We start from the raw sequence: 18,805 nt of genomic DNA on the forward strand, positions 1-18,805 counted from the left end.
TTATCGCCAAGCCAGTGGATGGAATGAGGATAGAATCCATTAGACCACTAAATGGATTTCAATGCAGAACGCCCAAAAGTAAGTTTTCTCATGCAACATGCACTTTCATAGCATCCACGAGAAATAATTGAAGTCACCGTGAGACATTTGAGCTGCCAAGGGCTTCTGTGCAGATGTCAGGTTAACTAGGCTAGAGTATTCGAGCGGAAAGGACATGCCGAGAACCAGATGTATTGGGCTGAAAAGTCAAATCAATAGAGCTGTCAGGAGACTATCTATCCCGACTGCATGGCTATTATTGTTGAATTGTTTCCCCCGAGGTAACCAAGTAGCTACGGAGAACTCCGTGTATACAAGTATGGATTATTAGAGGCATGCAGGGGAACTAATAATGTGAAAACCGATAGGTACGTAGATGTTGTCTCGACCATAAAGCAAGGGATAACTATAGAACCAGATGAAAATCCCTTAGGCAAATCAACCAAGAGGCTATTCTATAGAGGCTTAGCTGAACATGAACATAGAAATGTACGCCACTCCGTACTCCGTACAATATATACGAGACTGCACGTCTGACCCCAGATCGAGATCGGCCACGCCGATCTCTCCTCATGCCAAGCAATAGAAATTTTAATCCGAGTCCATGTGGAGAGACCGAGTGAAACACGATCACTCAGGGTCTTTAGAGCCGAAAGCTATAATTAGAGGGGCCTCTGTGTCGTCGGTGGACCTATATTGCATACTGCATTCTCTATACTTATAAAAGACCGATCCTCGCCAACTTATCAGCGTTGAATATATTCTACAATTCTCCCTTTGCCTACCATCGACCAAAATTCCACAATGAAGTTCACTACAGCAATCATCGCTTCCCTGGTGGGAACCAGCACCGCCTTGTTCGACAAGAACCAGCGTATGAAATGATACACTCATCTATAATGTTCCGAACTAACAATGCCTCAATGATATAGCCTGGGGTAAACGCGACTACGCCTGCGTAAACGTCTACCAAGGCATCCCCGACAATTCAACCGTCTCCGCCGGTCAAACTGTTCGCGTCCGTTTCAACCGCAAACCCACAGGACGCTGCCCGGACCCATTGAGCCAGTACCCCGGTGATGACTACAGCGTGTGGTTGTACAATAACCCCGTGCGCAAGTTGGACACTATCTCCTTTGACCAGTCTATTAAGATTGTGGGTGGGATTAAGGAGAAGGCGGGTCTTGTTGATGTTACTATTCCCAAGAACTTGCCTCAGGTTAAGGATGGTTCGGTTTGGTATTTGAGGGTTGGAACTACGCTCTCAACGGCGCCACAGGTATGTTTCTTTCCTTTTGATTTTGCTTTTTCGAGGTGGATTATGTGCTTTCGGGCTGTGTTTAGCTTGGCTTTTAGTTGGCTTCAGGGGCTAATCAATATTATGCAGATGCCCTCCTTGTTTAACGCTGCTGGGCCATTTACGGTTACTCGTGCATAGATGACTTGGTTCGGTTTAGAATTCGGTTGAAGAGGGAATATGGTCTTAATTTATGCATATATTGATAGTCAAGTCACTACCATATCTTTATCACATACGATAGCACAAATAAATTGAAGCATATGTATATTGAGTTGGGCTTCGGGCTCCTGGCCGAGGAGAAGACCCAGCTTTGTTGCTAAAATGCTATAAATAACTTGGTTCTCAGGCACCAGCCTCGGAATGACCATGCACGATTCCGTAACGTCATCAAATCAACATCAAATCAACATCTAATCACGGAAGGAGACACTGAATACCTTGTAACCACTGCTAGGCTTAGCACGGTCACCTTTAGCATCCAAGTGTCCATGCTTGTCAATATCAATGTAACGCCCTTGCTCCACAAACTCCATGGTATAGCCAAGGCCATTGCCCAAGAAGGTGAATTGCACTTGAGCTGCATTTGCACCCTGGCTTTTGGGAAGCAAAACACCACCGGCACCGATCCATCGGCCATCCAGCGCGCTGGAGATGGTAAATGTATGGCTTTCCTCATCGTCGTTGTAGTGGATTACCCAACGCTGGGATTTATTGCTGTGCTGAGGGCTAGCAGGGCTAGACACAAGGCGGTGGTCGCTGGCTGGATTTGTGATGGCTGCTCCATTTTTCTCAAAGACTAAGTATCGGCCCTCGGTGAGATAGCCAATCACCTCTTTGAAACCCTCTTCAAACCACAGGGTATTGACATCCGTTGCATTGCTCTGTTCTCCATATGGAACATCAGGACGTGTTTGCTTGTGGCGAGACTGACAGTTAGATGTACCGGTATATTCGCCCTTTTCGTTGGTATCAACAGTCCCGGCGTCCGGAAGATCGGGGAGAGAGTAATCTGGATGGTCAAAATCAAGTGCGTTGACTAGATTAGACATGTGCTTGCGTCGCCATGAGACCATCTGATCGGTTGTAATATTTTTGTGTCCCCGCGCTGTCAGCCATTCCTCAACGAAGAGAATCTGAGAGTTATGATCTGCCCGCTCCGTGAACACGCGGTTTCCTCGGGTCCAGGGAGAGATCATATAGAATGGTACTCGGAAGCCAGGCCCCACAAAGATATCTGAGAACATACCCAGAGGGTCTTGCATCCATTCTCCTGGGGTGTCTTTAGGGGAATGGAAGGGGGTGACATGGTCACCAAAGCCACCAGTCTCATCGAAGCTGATCATCAGAAGAGTCGAGTTGTATTTCGGGCTACTGGTGACGGCATCGACGACCTTCTTCTGGAGCCAGGCTCCATCCTTTGGCATGTATGGTGGGTGCTCAGACAGCTCAGACGGGCCAACAATGAAACTGACCTCGGGCAATGTGCCGTTGGCGGCAGCCTGATAGAAGGAATCAAGGCCAACAAAGGACATACCCTTCTTGGCCAGAGGGCTATTTTTTGAGGCTTGTTGAAATTGTTCGAACCAGGCGAGAGGGTTATCATCGAAGTTGTTTGTGTCTTGGAAGAGTTGCCAAGAGACTCCAGCCTCTTCGTAAAAGTCATAGACGGTCTTCCATTTGAGTGGGTAGCAGTTGATACCGTGGTCATCGCAGCCTAGATTATTCTGGTGAGATCATGAAACAGCCCAAACATAATTGCCTAGAAGAATAGGAAGAACAGAATATAAAGCTGAGACATACCTGGTACCTCATTGTTGTCGATATATACACCTCCCTGGTCCTTGCTCTGGGGGCTACCAGGAACGTTGATGGAGCCGCTGACCAAAGTAACCCGATTAGGATTTGTGGCAGTGATTTGACTTTCCTGTTTGAAAATCAGTATCCAACTTTTTTAGAATCGAATTTGGCCACGCACCTGGTACATGTCTCCCGATGTCCAACCTTCAGCAATCGCAAATTGAACCGGAATATCCTGTCGCTTCAAGTAGCCCCAGCTCCAAGGTGTGTTTTTCATCACCCAGTGGTTGTTCAACCCATTGTTTAGAGACTGCTGGTTCTCCTCGTAGCCATTGCTACCCGCGACCATACACTGAATCGCATCATGCCAGTCACCACCTTGATATCCAAGATACCAAGGCAGCAAGGTCTTGGTCTTGTCTGACTGGGCCGGCTCGACTAGTCTGGTAAGGAATATTAGAACAATCCCTTCCCTTAGAGCTCGGCTGCTTGACACTTACTGATGCCAGACCGAGTTTCCATCGGAGTTGACTTGGACATTGGGATCATTAAAGCCCCGTACTCCAGGCATAGTGCCAAAATACTGTGATTTGGTCAGCATAATGGAAGCATTTCATAACGCAGGCAAAGCATACCGTGTCCCACGAGCGATTCTCCTGCATGAAGATGACGACATGCTCGATGTCGCTTAAGGATCCACCAGAGACGAGCCCAATTTCCAGGATTATCGCGATAGCGATACACACCAGCAACTTGAAAGCCATGATTCGGTAGTTGCAGAAGGGATGAGTGGAAAGGGTTCAACCGAGAGAAGAGTCCACTACTTATGTACCAAGGAGACATGCAGATAGCCGAAAAATTCGATAACAGAGTACCTAGATGTAGTATCAGGTACACGTACCTACCCCACGAGCTCTGGGACTTTACATCTGCAGGTCTCCCTCATGGCTCCAGACTATTCAGGGAAAGGACGAGTTAGAATCCGGGGATTGGAACACAGGGATGGGCTGACATTCTTGATGCATGGCGCCGATCACAATGGAATTATATAACATGCAAAGTACAAAGAGAAGGTGCAGCTGGATCCAATCTGATATGCCAGTATCTCCACGTGAAATTCTGTTCCATGGTTCAGTCAACGCTAAACAAGAACACACTTTCGGCAGGAACGAGCTTGTATACATTGGGTTTAGTTTAGTGCCACAAGGGCTTTTTATACATGTTTTATTTATTAATGTAATATGAGATGGGATAAATGTCTCGTTGATATTACACTAATTACACTAATTATATTATCTTCGCTCTGATTGATCAAGAAGGGCACGTGCATGGTCTTTCTGTAAGGTCGCATCGGATGATCCCTTTGGCAGTAAGGGAAAATGAGGTCATAGCGCAGAATGCTCTTTCCTCCGGTTGACCTTGTTTATATATTTGATATGCTCAAAGTTCAATGATACTCTCATATCATGCGGAGGGTACAGTCGTCGGAAAACGGCTACCTATTTAGAATTGACCCCACCAATGCCGGAGCTGTCCCAACGGCCATGGCCGATCGTGGGCTGCTCATTGGTTACTTGTTTCTTGATTGGGTTGGTATACATTCTCCAGTCCACTCCTCTCGTGCCATTGATTTTGCCGGGTCGGCATCACAATATTCAAGAAACTAAGGTCACCACCCGGCCGCGGATAGAGCTTCACCCGGAGGATCATGCGCACCGGGCGCCAGCGACTCAATCTTTAGATTGGCGTGTGACCTCGGAATTTCGCAGACCAGATGGTGTATTAAAGCGGGTCTATCTTATCAACGGTCAGTAGAAAGAAGTGACTGGTATCGCGGCTGTCGATCTGACCGGAGGATATCGAACTAGGCCTGTTCCCTGGACCGACGGTGGAGGCCCGTTCTGGTGACACCTTGATCATTACTGTCACCAATGCCTTGTCGGATGAGTCAATTGCTCTCCATTGGCACGGCCTTCATGTGGCTAGTAAGTATCTGGCTTTGTCAGACCTCGATTAAAAGTATCGGGGCTAACGTATATAGATGCCATGGATGGTGCAGCGGGGATTTCACAATGTCCCGTGGCTTCTGGGGGACATTTCGTTTATAATTTGACAATTCCAGCCGATCAGAGTGGTACTTTCTGGTATCATGCCCATTCGGGGGTCTCGCGGGCGGATGGCCTTTATGGTGGGCTGGTCGTCCATGAACCAGCTTCCAAAGAGACAGCTGGGGGCTTAGCATCCCGGAGGCGCGAAAAACTCCACCGTTACACCTATGACAGAGAACTTTTGCTTCTCATCGGGGACTGGTACCATCGCCCTGCGGGTGATGTTCTGGAAGGGTATATGGATCCAGGAAACTTCGGAAACGAGGTGAGTACGGAAGTACGGCATCAAACGACGGATAGTGCTATCTAACGCTGGTACTAGCCTGTACCTGATTCCATGCTCATTAATGGAGCAGGGTATTTTGACTGCACGAGGGCTGTGCCTGCTAGGCCAGTGGACTGCTTTGATCAGCAGGTGAATACTTCCTTTATCGACCTCGATCCTCACACAACATATCGAATTCGTGTGGTCAACACTGGGTATGTAACAGTACCAGAGTCAAATAGTCATTAGCTGACCAGTTGGCAGAGCTCTGGCTGGGCTGAGTCTCGTCTTCGACAATCATCACCTGGACCTGCTTCAGGTCGATAGCGTCGATGTGACAACCTCTAAAGAGGCAAATATAAATTCCATCGGTGTACTCTTCCCCGGGCAACGCATGGACTTTGTTCTTCAGCCATTATTACGACCCTCTAAAAAGCAGTCACATATGAGGGTTCAGTTAGATCAAGAGTATGAACAAAGTCGCTGAGCACCACAGCAATTATTGGATGGTTGCTAATGTCTCACTAGCTCCTTCAAGTATAACAACCCGGCGTTGACGCCAGATCAAACTTTCCCCATGAACTACCGTTCCAATGCCACCCAGAGATCTCCACTCAAGGTCCACCATCTCAACATCGAAGAAGTACCTTCTGCGCCCTCTATCCTTCGCTCCATTCCTCCAACAGCGCAGCAAATACATGTGATCTACACCAAGATCCAAAGGATGGCCCGATATTCCAACAAGCCATTCGGTTACTTCAATCAAACTACCTGGAAACCCCAGCACGATCCACCCGCTCCATTGGCCTCTACACCACGAGTTAAATGGGACGCAAACCAATTCGCAATAACAACGGGACCAGAGCCTGCATGGGTAGACCTAGTCATCAACAATCTAGACGAAGGATCCCACCCATTCCACATGGTAAGAAACCTTCCTACCCCCACCCAGTGGTAACAAGCCCCTAATTAATATATATCCAGCACGGGCACCACTTCTACATACTCGCAGTTCACCAAGCCGAATTTGGCTGGGGCTCTTACAATCCCTTCGTCGACAAAATCCCACCACACCTAGAAACTGACTCAGATGCGTTGAAAAATGAGACAGATGACGTCCAGAATCCCAACACTGGTTATAATTCCGGTCTGTACGACACATCTCGGGCTGCTTTGCGTGACACAGTTCGGATCCCAAGTCGCGGCTATGCTGTTCTCCGTTTCCGGGCGGATAACCCCGGCGTTTGGCTTTTTCACTGCCATATGCTTTGGCATTCGGCGACGGGTATGGCCATGCTGATTGATGTGCAGGGCGATCCGGTGGGATTGGCCGCGCACGCTAGCAGCGGAGAATTATGTTCTGCTGTGTGAGATCTATTGACTATTTTTGGCCTTGGGAATGGCCAAATTAATTCGCGCTTACACTCCAGAGCCTAGCTTCATATCTGTTATAGATACTCCTGTGCTCTTCACTATCTGAATATGCATGTTGGCAATGTCTTCATTTGGATTTGGATTTTTGCCAAGCCAACTCCACGCTGGCCCAAAGGGGATATTCCTCGGGAGCGACAGAAAGGAGATGTCTCAAATTGTATTGGAAAGGAACCAACCAGCCCGGGAGCTAACTCCAACGGGTAATAGGTAAAATATCGAAGCTGGTCAAACTTATGAGGTCGATAATCCTCAGAGACTCAAATGGCGGCTTTTTGCTTGATAGTACTCGCTCTTGAGATGACCTCGAACCACATTGTCATCTGAAGTCCTCAGAGCTCTACCCTTTGGAATGGCTTAGGGACCATCTAGAAATGCTATAATTTTCCAATGAGGCTTAACTTGCTAGCAGTTTGATTGTACATACTTTATACATCCTTAGATGGCCGCGTTTATCTCAGGGCCCGTCGGCCCCCAACCCACGTTCGCGTTTTGGCATTTCGTGGCTTTAATTTCGCCTTTCTTTTTTTATTTATAGCTAGGGAAATGTGCCATATCTTTACAGCTGTCTATAGCTTTTTCTTTTTTCTTTTACGAAATGCAGCCGGTTCGTTGCGTTCGGTCTTGGGTGCAGTCATTACAACTTCGCTTCGTGACGACGACCGAAGCCATTCGCTCAGGGACATGGAAGGAACATCAATACCAGCTTCTTCTAGGGGCTCAACAGAAATCTCAGTACTATTACTCCCAAAATACGAAGAGAAAGTCTACCATTACCGGGGCGATAACAACTATATTGGTCCTTTTGTATATTTTCTCGCATCCACTTCTTTATTTGACTCCCTTCGACGAGCGTGCTTGTGAACATCCAGTCATCCGGCTTGTTCATGATGCCGAGCAGGCTTTGAACAAAACGTTGGGGCGCCAGTCGAAGTCATTAGACGAAGCAGTGGCGGAATATCAACGACGATATAAGATGCCACCACCTCCCAACTTCGATAAATGGTATACATTTGCGACGTCGCGAAAAACGGTCTTGATCGATGAATACGATACGATATATCATACCTTGCTGCCTTTCTGGGGACTTGCACCCAGTACGATCCGTTCGCGCGTGAGAGAGGACCTTGGTTATGATAACATCGTCATGGGCATTGCCATTCGCGACGGCAGAGCTACCCATTTGGGCAATGGCCAGGGGAGATACCAGAGAGATGCGACAATGACGATTCTTGACAAGTTTTCCCAATGGTTACCGGACATGAACCTGGAATTCAATGTACACGACGAGCCGCGAGTGGTAGTTCCGCATGAGGAGCTGCACATGTTGGTCTCTGAAGGCTATGCAGCTCACGCTCGTCTAAGTAGCAATTCGTCGTTATTGAACCAATTCTCGCGGGGCGATACCAATGACCCTGTCCCACCAGCGTTGGTCTCCACGACCAGATTCAACGACATCCAGCGCCAAGAGACATGGCTCTCCTCGCGGGTTTCATGTCCACTAGACACACCTGCTAGATCTCTGGATGATAACGCACCAGACAACTCAAGTGCCTACGCAGTGGGTCCTTTGGGCTTTGTGTTCAACCAGACTGCCGCTAGTGATGTGTGCAACAGCCCGTCGCTGCGCCATCGGCTGGGGCTATTTGGTCGCCCAGAATCTTTCAAAGTGACAAGCGAGCTAGTCCCGATGTTTTCCATGTCCCATCCATCTTCATTCCAGGATATTGCAGTCCCCTCTCCGTGGTATTACGAAAACATATCAAAATTCGACCCTGAAACCTCAGTTCAATGGGAAGAGAAAAAACCGCAGCTATACTGGCGCGGAAAGACTAACGGAGGACATAGCCAGAATGGCAGTTGGCGTAACCTGCAACGTCAGCGTATTATTGGAAACTTGACACATCCACAATCGCCCCAATATATCATGCAACCAAAGAACGATTCAAGTTGTGGCGCAGGCCACAGTGGAACCTGGGAGGTCCAAATCGCAAATCGATCCCAGATCAAGGAATACTTCAATACCCATTTCATCGAGATCGTGGCTTGCGATGACGACTGTGATGAGGAGAAAGAGTTTTTCCACGATATTGCGCAATCAGACCCCCAGAGCGAGGCCTGGAAATACCGTTATCTGTTAGATATGGATGGCCATGGCTACAGCGGGAGATTCTACGCCTTCATGCGCAGCAAGAGTGTCCCATTCAAGTTGACCTTCTTTCGGGAGTGGCATGAGGATGTTTTGATCCCATGGGTCCACTACGTGCCGATTAATAAAGACGGGGATGAGATTCCTGAGTTGATGCGGTTTTTCGAGGAAGACCCTGCCGGTCAGCAGATTGCTCGATCTATCGGTGAAGGGGGTCAGGCTTGGGCGGCTAGGACGATCAGAAATGAGGATATGGACGTTTATATGTTTCGACTTTTCTTGGAGTAAGATTGATCGAGCATCTTTTCAGTGGTGACTTTGCTAATGTGAACTTGCAGATACGCCCGTGTGCAAGATGACCAGAGAGAGAACCTGGGATTTCGGCTATAGAAGCCAGGTGGTAGATCATGTATCTACCAGTCAGTTTTCTACAACCCCCCAATCAAATTAGGTCGATGGGTACTCGAGCCAATCCGAGTCTTACACACGGCAGTGCCACACGTCCTCGAATTTCCATGATGACGGTGTGACCATTGATATGGACCACTACTACACGACACGCGCGATACCATTGCCTGCACTCCGAACAAGACTTTTCATGCAGTCCATGTCTACCGATTCCTACTTCTACACCAAGAGCTACAGCATGGTCTGCGGTCGTGCATCAAAATCCAGCTCGACACTTCGCGGAATGCGATGTGCTCAAGGACTCTAGTGGGAGTCGAGAACTGGTCTATCTGACAATGATGACGGGTCAATTATTGTGAAAGGAACTGTCCGCAGCATTTGGTTTCTTTTCTCTTTAATTACCCCTGCTACGCTTACTTTGCAACTGGTTATGACTTCTAAGGCTGTACGGAATTCGAGTGAGAGTTGACCTATTCACTGAGCTGTGTCATTGCCTGGCTACTTGCATGTTATTTAATATATTCTTTGGGCGCATATCTTAGTTTCTATACCATTATCATAATACCAAAAGAGAGACGCACTAATAGCCCCCCTTTGGAACAGACATGAAGACAATCAGAAACGATAGACACATATATTTTCAAGTAAAGTCAAGCGTACAAGCTTTCTGAGCGCACCTCCTAGCAGGATACAAAATCGCACATTACCCTAAATAACGCCAAAATCATCAGTTTAAAAACCTCGTTTCGAAATATTTGCTCTCCCTTCGAAATTAACGGGGGTCGATAGTTACGTGGGGCGCTAAACCCAAAAAGGCAAAACTAACCCGAAAGGGCAATCCACAGGTCCGTCTACAAATAACACCTATAATGATAGGGGCATCAGGACGTGTTCCAAGCGATTTGAGGAAAACCTTTTAATAAAATGCGAGCCAATAACAGATCTGCAAGGGTTCCATTTATGAATCCTGCGATTATATGAACTTAAAATGCCCCATAACGAGAAACGGAGATACGTATGCTTTGGCCCCCCGATATTCTACGGAGTATCGAAAAATAAGTTAACTCGGGGAGTTAAGCTCATTAGCTTGTGCGGGGTAGGAATATCTAATATTCAGGGACATATAGCTAATACATTTTTCAGCTACAACTTTCATTTTATCACTCGATCCTCTCAATATGACACAAAGCTGCCGTGGGATTGTCGCATATCCGCCGTTAGAAAATGGCAAACTTGACTTCCGGCTGGAGGAGCTCTCGATCCGTGACATTGAAGACGATGAATGCTTAGTTGAGCTGGTGGCTACTGGACTCTGTCACACCGATCTGGGGGTTGCCGCACGGCCGGATGCCACCTTCCCGAGAGTTCTAGGCCATGAAGGTAACTTGAATTTCACCTAACTCAGACTGACCAGAAAGGATCTATAAACTAATAATTAGAGCCTAGGTGCCGGATACCTGAGAAAGATTGGTAGCAAGGTGAACCGTTCACCAATGAATCTCCAGGAAGGGGACCCTGTGCTCCTGTCATTTGCTTTTTGCAATACATGTTCAAGTTGCCGGTCTGGACATCCATCATATTGCCGATCGGCTCTGAAGGTAAACTTTGCTCACCCGGGACGAGACACCTACAGATTGGAAGGGAAGGATAAGACGGTAGTTGGTGGTTTCTTCGGCCAGTCCAGTATGGGAAGTCTAGCCGTTGTGGATATCAGCTGCATTGTCAGCTTAGCTGGCGTCGTGAAAAGTCGTGACGAACTGAAATTGTTCGCTCCGTTCGCATGTGGGTTCCAAACTGGGGCTGGCACCGTTGAGAACCTTGGCAAAGCTATGCCTAGTGATTCGGTAGCTATAATCGGCGTCGGAGGAGTAGGGCTTACTGGTATTATGGTAAGTGATTATTACACCTATCTGAGCTTAAAATTCCACTGACATGATTTTGTACTATATAGGCTGCGAAAATCATTGGTTGCAAGAAGATTATTGCGATCGATAGAATTTCTGATCGACTTTCCCTGGCACGAGATTTAGGTGCAACCCATGTGATCGACAGTAGTGCGCTTGTGGGCAACCTAGAAGACGCCGTTCGAAGCATCACAGATGACCTTGGTTCTTCTTTAACAATTGATACTACTGGCAACCTTTCAGTCATTCAGTCAGCACTTAATATGACGAGTATAATGGGAAGAATGATTTTGTTGGGAATGTCGAGAGAGTCACTGAATATCGATCTAACGAAGTTCAAACTGGTGCGTGATGCGCATTTTCTTTTATGTTTTCCCAAGGATTCCCCCTCTGATAAGGTTGATATATAGTCAGGGCAAGTTCTCCTCGGCAGTGTCCAAGGCGATGTGATTCCATCACAGGTAAGCTTTCAATCCGACCACCACGCTCTGATATACTGATACGTTTATCCGGAAGTTTATTGCGCAAATGATCAAGTGGTACAGAGCTGGTAATTTCCCGATTGAAAAGCTGGTTCACTTTTATGAGGTACGTAGGTCTATGTCTTAGATGAAGACATAAACTGACAATTCGATAGGCGAAGGAATTTGATACTGCTGTAGCCGATATGAAAAGTGGGAAAACCGTGAAACCTGTCATCCTATGGTAAAGTGTTCATCGATAGTTCATAACAAATAGGGTAGCTAGCACAATAATATACGTCCGAATTCCCACAATCCACGGCGATATTATAAGGATATAAACAATGTCAGGTAGGAAAGTTGCGACAAGAAAGATAGCACTCAAAAGGTACATCGTTATTTATGAAGACTCCATTGCATGTAATAATTCGCGTTAGGAATTGGGAAAATAATCCAAACTCAAGCAAAGAGACATGTTTAGTCTACGGAGTACATAGAGGTATCAATATTTGCCGGGGAGTTAAGGAAGGTCAGGGCCTAGATTAGCCAATGATATCAATCGAGGATTTTCGGTGTCCGCACTATGCGGGGACCACCTGTGTTTTCACTTCGAAAAATCAGATTTGAACAATATGTACTGTAATGCTCCTTGATGTCCCAATATGACAGAAGCATCCAAGACCAAGCGGCGCCGAAATCGGGTCCCCATCTCCTGTTTCAGTTGCCGAACACTGAAGACTAAATGCGATGGTGCACGGCCAGTATGCTCTACGTGCGCCAACAATGGTCGTGAATGTACTTTTGTTCCGCAGGGCATAGCGAAGGGTACTAGCACCATGGTACTGGTCAAGGAAGAGTGAGAATCATTTTCTGCATTAGTCACAAAGGCATAACTGAAGAACTTTTGTGGATTTATAGCTATTTACGTACACTAGAAAAGCATTTCGAATCGGTCAAGAGCGCGGTAATTGATTCTACGCCCGATACAACAATAGACTCTGGGCCTTCTGCTGCTGTTCAAGATCAGCAGGCATCAGACCCGACTTGCTCCCTATCCTCGACTGTGACTCCCAATACAAAAACCCTTTCGTCGACGGCGATAGCAGTCGATTCTAACGTGTCAATTGGGTGTACCTCATTTACTCGGTCGATTCTGAACAGTCTTCATGACCACAATTCCCTAGAAGGTCAATCCGAGATGTCTGGTGGCGAGACCCCCGCGAAGCAATCCTACCTGACATTGGAGGATCTATATATCCTACCAGACAATACACCGGAGGTTTTGGATCGATATTTTACTCTTCGGAACATCATTGCACCTTTGTTTCACGAGCCCACCGTGAGGCCGATTTTCAATGCCGCGCTACGTTGCCCCCCGGAAGAGAGACATCTGCATCGGTCCTCATTCATTCTCCTGAATATGATCCTTGCTATTTGTGCTTCCCACTGGCTGCTTGATGTTGATGAAAACAATCGCACGGCACGAAAACATCATGATATTGCGATGACACTTCTACAGCCTACCATGTTGCGTGATTGGACCCTGGAACATGTTCAAGCTCTGCTTCTGGGCGCCAGATATCTCCAAGGCACGAACCGTGTTGCGGAATGCTGGAATACGCTTGGTCTGGCTATTCGAATCGCTCATGGCTTGCGTCTACATCAAGAACCGCATGCGTCAGACCCACCCCCGTTGCGTGAAACTAAACGGAGAGTTTGGTACTCTATCTACATGCTTGATATGCATTGGAGCATGATATACGAGCGTCCAGCAGCTACCCGATCCTCTGAATTTTCCGTATGCGTACCCGAAGATCTCGATGATGTCTGTATCCAGGCAGACAGGGTGCTCTATCCGACGCCCAGGCTGCCATCGTTCCTCTCCTTTTTTCTTCAAAATATCAAGTTGTATCGTATAGTTGAAAAGACATTGGCCCACTTATCAGAGCGCAGACACGAGCGGAGAGAAAAGGCAGAGATGGTGATGTCTCTTGATGAAGACTACCAGACATGGCTCCGAGAGCGTCCAGCACATCTCATTCTCAATACTCAGGACCCCCCGGAGCCGGTATGGATCCTTGCATTGCGTGGTAATATGGTTTGTATATTAATTCATCGACAATCGCTGGCTACGACTTTGCACGAGAGAGACAAACCCGGGCCCATTGAGGAGTCCACGGTCTATCATATTTTGCGTTCAAGTCAGAGAATCTGCATAAATGCCGCGATAGATTCGATTGATGTCGTCGCCTTGAGGCACGAACACACAAAAGAGTCAATAGGCCTTGACTGGTTCAATGTCTACTACTGTATGTCAACTCGGTCACTATCATCTTCGTTACATCCTAACCATTTCCTACAGTATTCAATGCCGTGATAGCCTTGGTCTCGTATATAATCAATCCGTCCTACACCCATGACCCACCTATCCTTGAGAAAATGGAAAAGGCACTCCATATGATCAAATCAATGTCGAGAAACCATTCTTTCGCCCAACGGGCCCACTCTTTTCTACGGCAACTCATCGAGTACATGCATCCACCCCAGGTTCCACAAGAGCGAAGATCGGATTTCCACACGCAGACAGAGCCGCGAGCAGCTGCCGGAACCTCTGATATGTCCGTTGATTTAAGCACATTGTTTGACATGGCACAGAATCTCACGGGCCATTTAGAGTCCCAGCTAGGAGATTTCGACTGTCAGGGGTTATCTGAGCCAATGTGGACCTTTAATGAAGAAGCACCATTTGATTATTTCCCGTAGCTTATGTATAGTAATCGAGAAGTCTATTCACGCTTTGGCCAACTGCATCCAGCCTATTATTTGCCTTCTAGTCAGCCGGCTATCCGGATATGCTGAACGATATGCCAGACCTCTTAGACCTATTCCTCCAATTTCTAGGCCCCGTCAAAAACTCAATTAAACTCACCATTCATATCGCGCGTGCCATATTACGGAAATGTTCCGTGCCCTAAACCAAGACCGGGGAGATAAGCCCAATGTTTTAGTTAGCGTCAAAAGGAATTTGACCACTTGCAGAACCTATTTGAAAGGGCTCCTGGCCCATTTTCTCATAGCACTTGCAACCTACTTCAATATGTTCCGCATCGCTATCATCGGCGGTGGCATCGGGGGCTTATTCGCAGCCTTGTCAATCAGGCACTACTGTGAATCTAGCGACATCCAAATCGATATATATGAACAAGCTTCTGCATATAAGGAAATCGGTGCCGGGGTGGGAATAGGACCAAATGCCGCGGAGCTTGTGAAAAAGCTAGGTCTCTTGGAAGAGTGCTTGAAGATCACAGGTGACCGAGCAGGCGCTTGGCTTTCGTTTCGTCGATATGACACCGGGGCAGAGGTTCATACAGTCAAAACACCTACAGATGGAAATACAACACAGTTGTCGATGCATCGTGCGGAATTCCTGGAGATTCTCGTCCAGGCCGTTGAAAGCCGAGGGGCGGCAAATTTGCACACGAACAAACATTGCCAGACACTCGAGGTATTGCTCATATCTTATTACTTATCATATTATACCAATTGACTATTTAACTTGGTTCAATTGCTAATCATAAACATATAGGATCACGGGGACACGATGTCAATAAAATTTAATGACGGAACAACTGTGTCAGCAGAGTTAGTAATTGGGGCAGATGGTATTCATTCAGTCGTACGCTCGAGTTATATGGTATGTATCTCTTTTATCTAAAATCTGGAAAATAAGTTGACGAACTATTTTGGTAGAATGACAGCGCTCAATATGGTGAAATGGTGGTCTATAGAGGCCTTTGCGACATGGACAAGATCAAGGACTCATGGAAAATTCCGACATTTGCTACAGTCTTTATGGCTCCTGGGAAGCACTTCCTCACGTTTCCTATCAGCAACAACAAAATCCTGAATGTGGTAGCCTTTGTGACCACTCCATGGGGGAAGCTCGGAGATGCAAAGGAAACCTGGACCCTCACAAGTGAGAAGGGGGTAGTTCAAGAGGAATTCAAGAACTTCGATCCTGCAGTTCAGGCAGTCATTGAAAATATGGATGCCAATCCATTGAAGTGGATTCTTTTTGACCGAAAGTCAAGCCCGGAATGGGTATTCTCTAGGGGCAAGGTAGCCCTGTTAGGCGATGCAGCTCATGCAATGTGCCCTCATCAAGGTAAGCCAAGGATATCTCCAAATTGAGGTCCCCACTTCAATTAAGTTAACATATGACAACATACTGATTATATTCTCATATAATAGGAGCTGGGGCAGGGCAGGCCCTTGAAGATGGGTATATACTCGGGCGAGTTCTCCAGGAACATTTCCGTTCTCAGAGGACAACATCCATCGAGAAGTGCCTTCGTCTTTATCACTCTATTCGATACCCTCGCTCGGAGAGAGTCCAGATGACATCCCGCCAAGCAGGAGACTTGTATGAGATGAAGATCAACGAATTGGATGGGCTTAGCTATGATGCTGGCATTCCAGTTGTGAAATCTTTATTAGAAGACCGGATGAGGTGGATTTGGGGCGAGAATATCAATGAAGTGTACGAAAAGGCCCGGTCTGAATGGGGGCACTCGTATGGGCTATTGTGAATGTTGGTTTTCGGTAGTGTCGGTAGCCAGACTCTCTTACTAGATGGCTTCACCTGGTAGTTCTCTCTCTTTCTATCGTGACCCAAATCCACAATTTTTCCTTCCTCGCTCTTCTAATGGTATGATCCGGTCGTTGGTTTGGTGAGGCCAGAAGAAACTTAAGCATAACTTCTTTTCGAGATGTAGTTAAAATTGTTCACCCACGGGCTGTCTAGATTAGGCTTCGAAGGTTAGGCCTACAGCCCACTGATGGTTGGGCTTTGGGGGATCCTGGCCTATTTTTGGGCTTTGCGGAGGTCTACCGTGCCCTCTCCGCGGAAGGTAAAATGAAAAATGAAATGAAAATTTTCACGACAAAATATTCTGTGTTACCTCTGTTACAGTGCGAGTGTAATTATAGCAACATGTTATCACCAGCAGGAGTAGGAGCAGGAGGTTTCAGGTATACCGTGATATATGGACCCGATGATTCTGAATAGGCAAAAGCAAGCCACGTGTATATCCCCGTGCTTGTCTTAGGATCGTAAGTAGGACTAAAGAGATTAGCTATTATGCAGCCAAGTCAGCGAACAAACAGCAAACGTACTATGACTCCCTCTCTAGAGCTTCATGATTTTCTGCATGCTGATGCCATCCTAGGTCACGGAAGAGAGAAATTACAGCACTAGAGATGTGCGTGTCAAGTTCGTCCGCAACAAGGAAGTACGTCTTCGGTACGGGGGTAGGATTTTTCAGCGAGAGTTCCCAGTTGCAGTGGACCTGCAAGAACTCCCTGGACTTTCCGTGAGGGAGAAGCTTAGGGTATACCATGTGCCACAATTTGGACAGGATTTCGAACCCCTGCTCGATAGATGGACCCTTTAAATGCCCTCCTAGCGTGTGGAAGTCATAGAGATCCTGCAGGGAGGATACCTTCATTGCGGCGTAGATCTTGATTCGAGACTGCGCGGGACTCTTGCAATCGAATCCGACTTCGGAATGCTCTGGGAGCAGTTTATGGCTTATCGACCGGGTATACTCCTCAATTATGCCTAACTCACAGATAATCCCCTCTTCCATACCGCTGAGATTCCTCATGCTCTCGAACATGATGCTAATCCAGTCGGCTCTTGTGGCAGACGCTCTTAGGAGAGGAAAGAAGTAGGCTTTCACAGTGACCGAGCCTTCGCCGAGATCGAGCCCGAAGAGCGTTTGCGTCTTGTTATCGAACTGTGAGAGAACATCCTTGTACAGCGGTAACATGTCCTGGTTCTTGAGGATCATGTCATTCTCGAGCTGGTCGTACCAGGTGAGGTCAATTCCAGATTGGAATTTGGCCAGCCGGCTGAGCATCTCCCTAGGGGCGACTTGATTCATTGGGTCGTCATGCATCCCGGCATGGGATCCAATCGGCTCGAGGTTCATTCGGACCGTGCTCTTGCAGTTTTGTTGATAGTTGACGCTGACATCCATAGGACCTCCTCCTCCTTCATCGCCCGCGATACAAGAACGCCAGGTGATATTCCTCCCTTTCTCAGCTGGGTAGTGGCCGAGAAAAGGGAGAACCGTACATTGAATCAACAGAAGGTGCCTGAATTGTGATTCAACGCTGCAACCGGTGCGAATTAAAGCTCGCCCGATGATCGGGGCAATACGGTGCCACCATAGCTCGTGTTCGGCGTCCGGAAACTGTAGAAACTGACCGAGAACCTGCCAGGGCTCCTGGTTTGACTTAGTCATTGTCGTTTCAATGGAAATCTCTTAGGCTTGATTGGCAAGCTGGGCGGATTCAGCAGGTATAGAAGCGTTTACAAGTAGAAATTGTGCCAAAATTTGCAAACGAGACATTTATCTTGTTGGGAATGGGTTGCAACTTCATTCAATTATATAGGCAAGTACGATTAAGTATACTGCATTTTTTATTCTATTTAAGACCAATATAGAAAAGTGTCACAAGGTAGCACCCTGCTGCCAAATGTATGATGTCTACGGAATTCAGTAAGGGAAAAGATTTCTCTTAGCATGAAGACTAGTACCCTGCAGCCTAGGTATACACTGTCACACTTCATTAAAATAGTTTTGTACTACTTAATCCTACGTATGTATCTTTTGTATGCTTAATTCAGAAACCTGCAGCAGATCAGTCACACACATATGTGCGTCCTAAGTCCTAAAGATGGTAGTTATTTGTTTAAAATTGTCATATGGTAGCATCATATTGCCAAATGTATGATGTCTACGGAATTCAGCAAGGGGATTAATCTCTTATGCTATGAAGACTAGTACCCCCTAGCCTAGGTATACGTTGTCACACCTCATTAACATAGTTTGTACTACTTAATCCTTTGTATGTATCTTTTGTATGCTTCGTTCAG

At 46.9% G+C, this 18,805-nt stretch overlaps 8 protein-coding genes across 8 annotated transcripts; 6 read left to right on the forward strand and 2 right to left on the reverse strand.

Annotated features, from left to right (window-relative positions):
* Positions 1–843: 843 nt before the first annotated feature.
* N7517_008573 (uncharacterized protein) lies at positions 844–1,477 on the forward strand (the record flags this gene model as incomplete). The annotated part of the gene is made up of 3 exons (XM_056726303.1): positions 844–913; positions 972–1,318; positions 1,427–1,477. The coding sequence occupies 3 exons, from the start codon at positions 844–846 to the stop codon at positions 1,475–1,477; spliced, it is 468 nt and encodes a 155-aa protein (XP_056577154.1).
* A 272-nt stretch (positions 1,478–1,749) lies between these two features.
* Positions 1,750–3,900, reverse strand: N7517_008574 (nonhemolytic phospholipases C family protein; the record flags this gene model as incomplete). The annotated part of the gene is made up of 5 exons (XM_056726304.1): positions 1,750–3,053; positions 3,140–3,263; positions 3,315–3,579; positions 3,637–3,719; positions 3,772–3,900. 5 exons carry the CDS (start codon positions 3,898–3,900, stop codon positions 1,750–1,752), a joined length of 1,905 nt encoding a protein of 634 aa, XP_056577155.1.
* A 682-nt stretch (positions 3,901–4,582) lies between these two features.
* On the forward strand, positions 4,583–6,880 carry N7517_008575 (uncharacterized protein; the record flags this gene model as incomplete). Its single annotated transcript, XM_056726305.1, has 7 exons — positions 4,583–4,943; positions 5,005–5,121; positions 5,178–5,509; positions 5,567–5,724; positions 5,774–5,977; positions 6,038–6,434; positions 6,494–6,880. Coding segments are annotated over 7 exons (1,956 nt in total), but the record flags the coding sequence as incomplete, so codon positions are not given.
* Positions 6,881–7,538: 658 nt separating this feature from the next.
* On the forward strand, positions 7,539–9,479 carry N7517_008576 (Lipopolysaccharide-modifying protein; the record flags this gene model as incomplete). The annotated part of the gene is made up of 2 exons (XM_056726306.1): positions 7,539–9,373; positions 9,428–9,479. 2 exons carry the CDS (start codon positions 7,539–7,541, stop codon positions 9,477–9,479), a joined length of 1,887 nt encoding a protein of 628 aa, XP_056577157.1.
* A 1,196-nt stretch (positions 9,480–10,675) lies between these two features.
* On the forward strand, positions 10,676–12,110 carry N7517_008577 (NAD(P)-dependent alcohol dehydrogenase; the record flags this gene model as incomplete). Its single annotated transcript, XM_056726307.1, has 6 exons — positions 10,676–10,877; positions 10,944–11,386; positions 11,449–11,745; positions 11,812–11,862; positions 11,918–11,989; positions 12,039–12,110. The coding sequence occupies 6 exons, from the start codon at positions 10,676–10,678 to the stop codon at positions 12,108–12,110; spliced, it is 1,137 nt and encodes a 378-aa protein (XP_056577158.1).
* A 414-nt stretch (positions 12,111–12,524) lies between these two features.
* On the forward strand, positions 12,525–14,625 carry N7517_008578 (Zn(II)2Cys6 transcription factor; the record flags this gene model as incomplete). The annotated part of the gene is made up of 3 exons (XM_056726308.1): positions 12,525–12,718; positions 12,781–14,171; positions 14,225–14,625. 3 exons carry the CDS (start codon positions 12,525–12,527, stop codon positions 14,623–14,625), a joined length of 1,986 nt encoding a protein of 661 aa, XP_056577159.1.
* Positions 14,626–14,959: 334 nt separating this feature from the next.
* On the forward strand, positions 14,960–16,451 carry N7517_008579 (uncharacterized protein; the record flags this gene model as incomplete). Its single annotated transcript, XM_056726309.1, has 4 exons — positions 14,960–15,367; positions 15,449–15,556; positions 15,613–16,027; positions 16,114–16,451. The coding sequence occupies 4 exons, from the start codon at positions 14,960–14,962 to the stop codon at positions 16,449–16,451; spliced, it is 1,269 nt and encodes a 422-aa protein (XP_056577160.1).
* Positions 16,452–16,845: 394 nt separating this feature from the next.
* Positions 16,846–18,170, reverse strand: N7517_008580 (aromatic prenyltransferase; the record flags this gene model as incomplete). The annotated part of the gene is made up of 2 exons (XM_056726310.1): positions 16,846–16,984; positions 17,038–18,170. 2 exons carry the CDS (start codon positions 18,168–18,170, stop codon positions 16,846–16,848), a joined length of 1,272 nt encoding a protein of 423 aa, XP_056577161.1.
* Positions 18,171–18,805: the final 635 nt, after the last annotated feature.

The sequence above is a fragment of the Penicillium concentricum genome, assembly GCF_028827145.1.
Source record: "Penicillium concentricum strain IBT 3081 chromosome Unknown utg000003l_segment0_segment0, whole genome shotgun sequence".
NCBI classification, from domain to species: Eukaryota; Fungi; Ascomycota; class Eurotiomycetes; order Eurotiales; family Aspergillaceae; genus Penicillium; species Penicillium concentricum.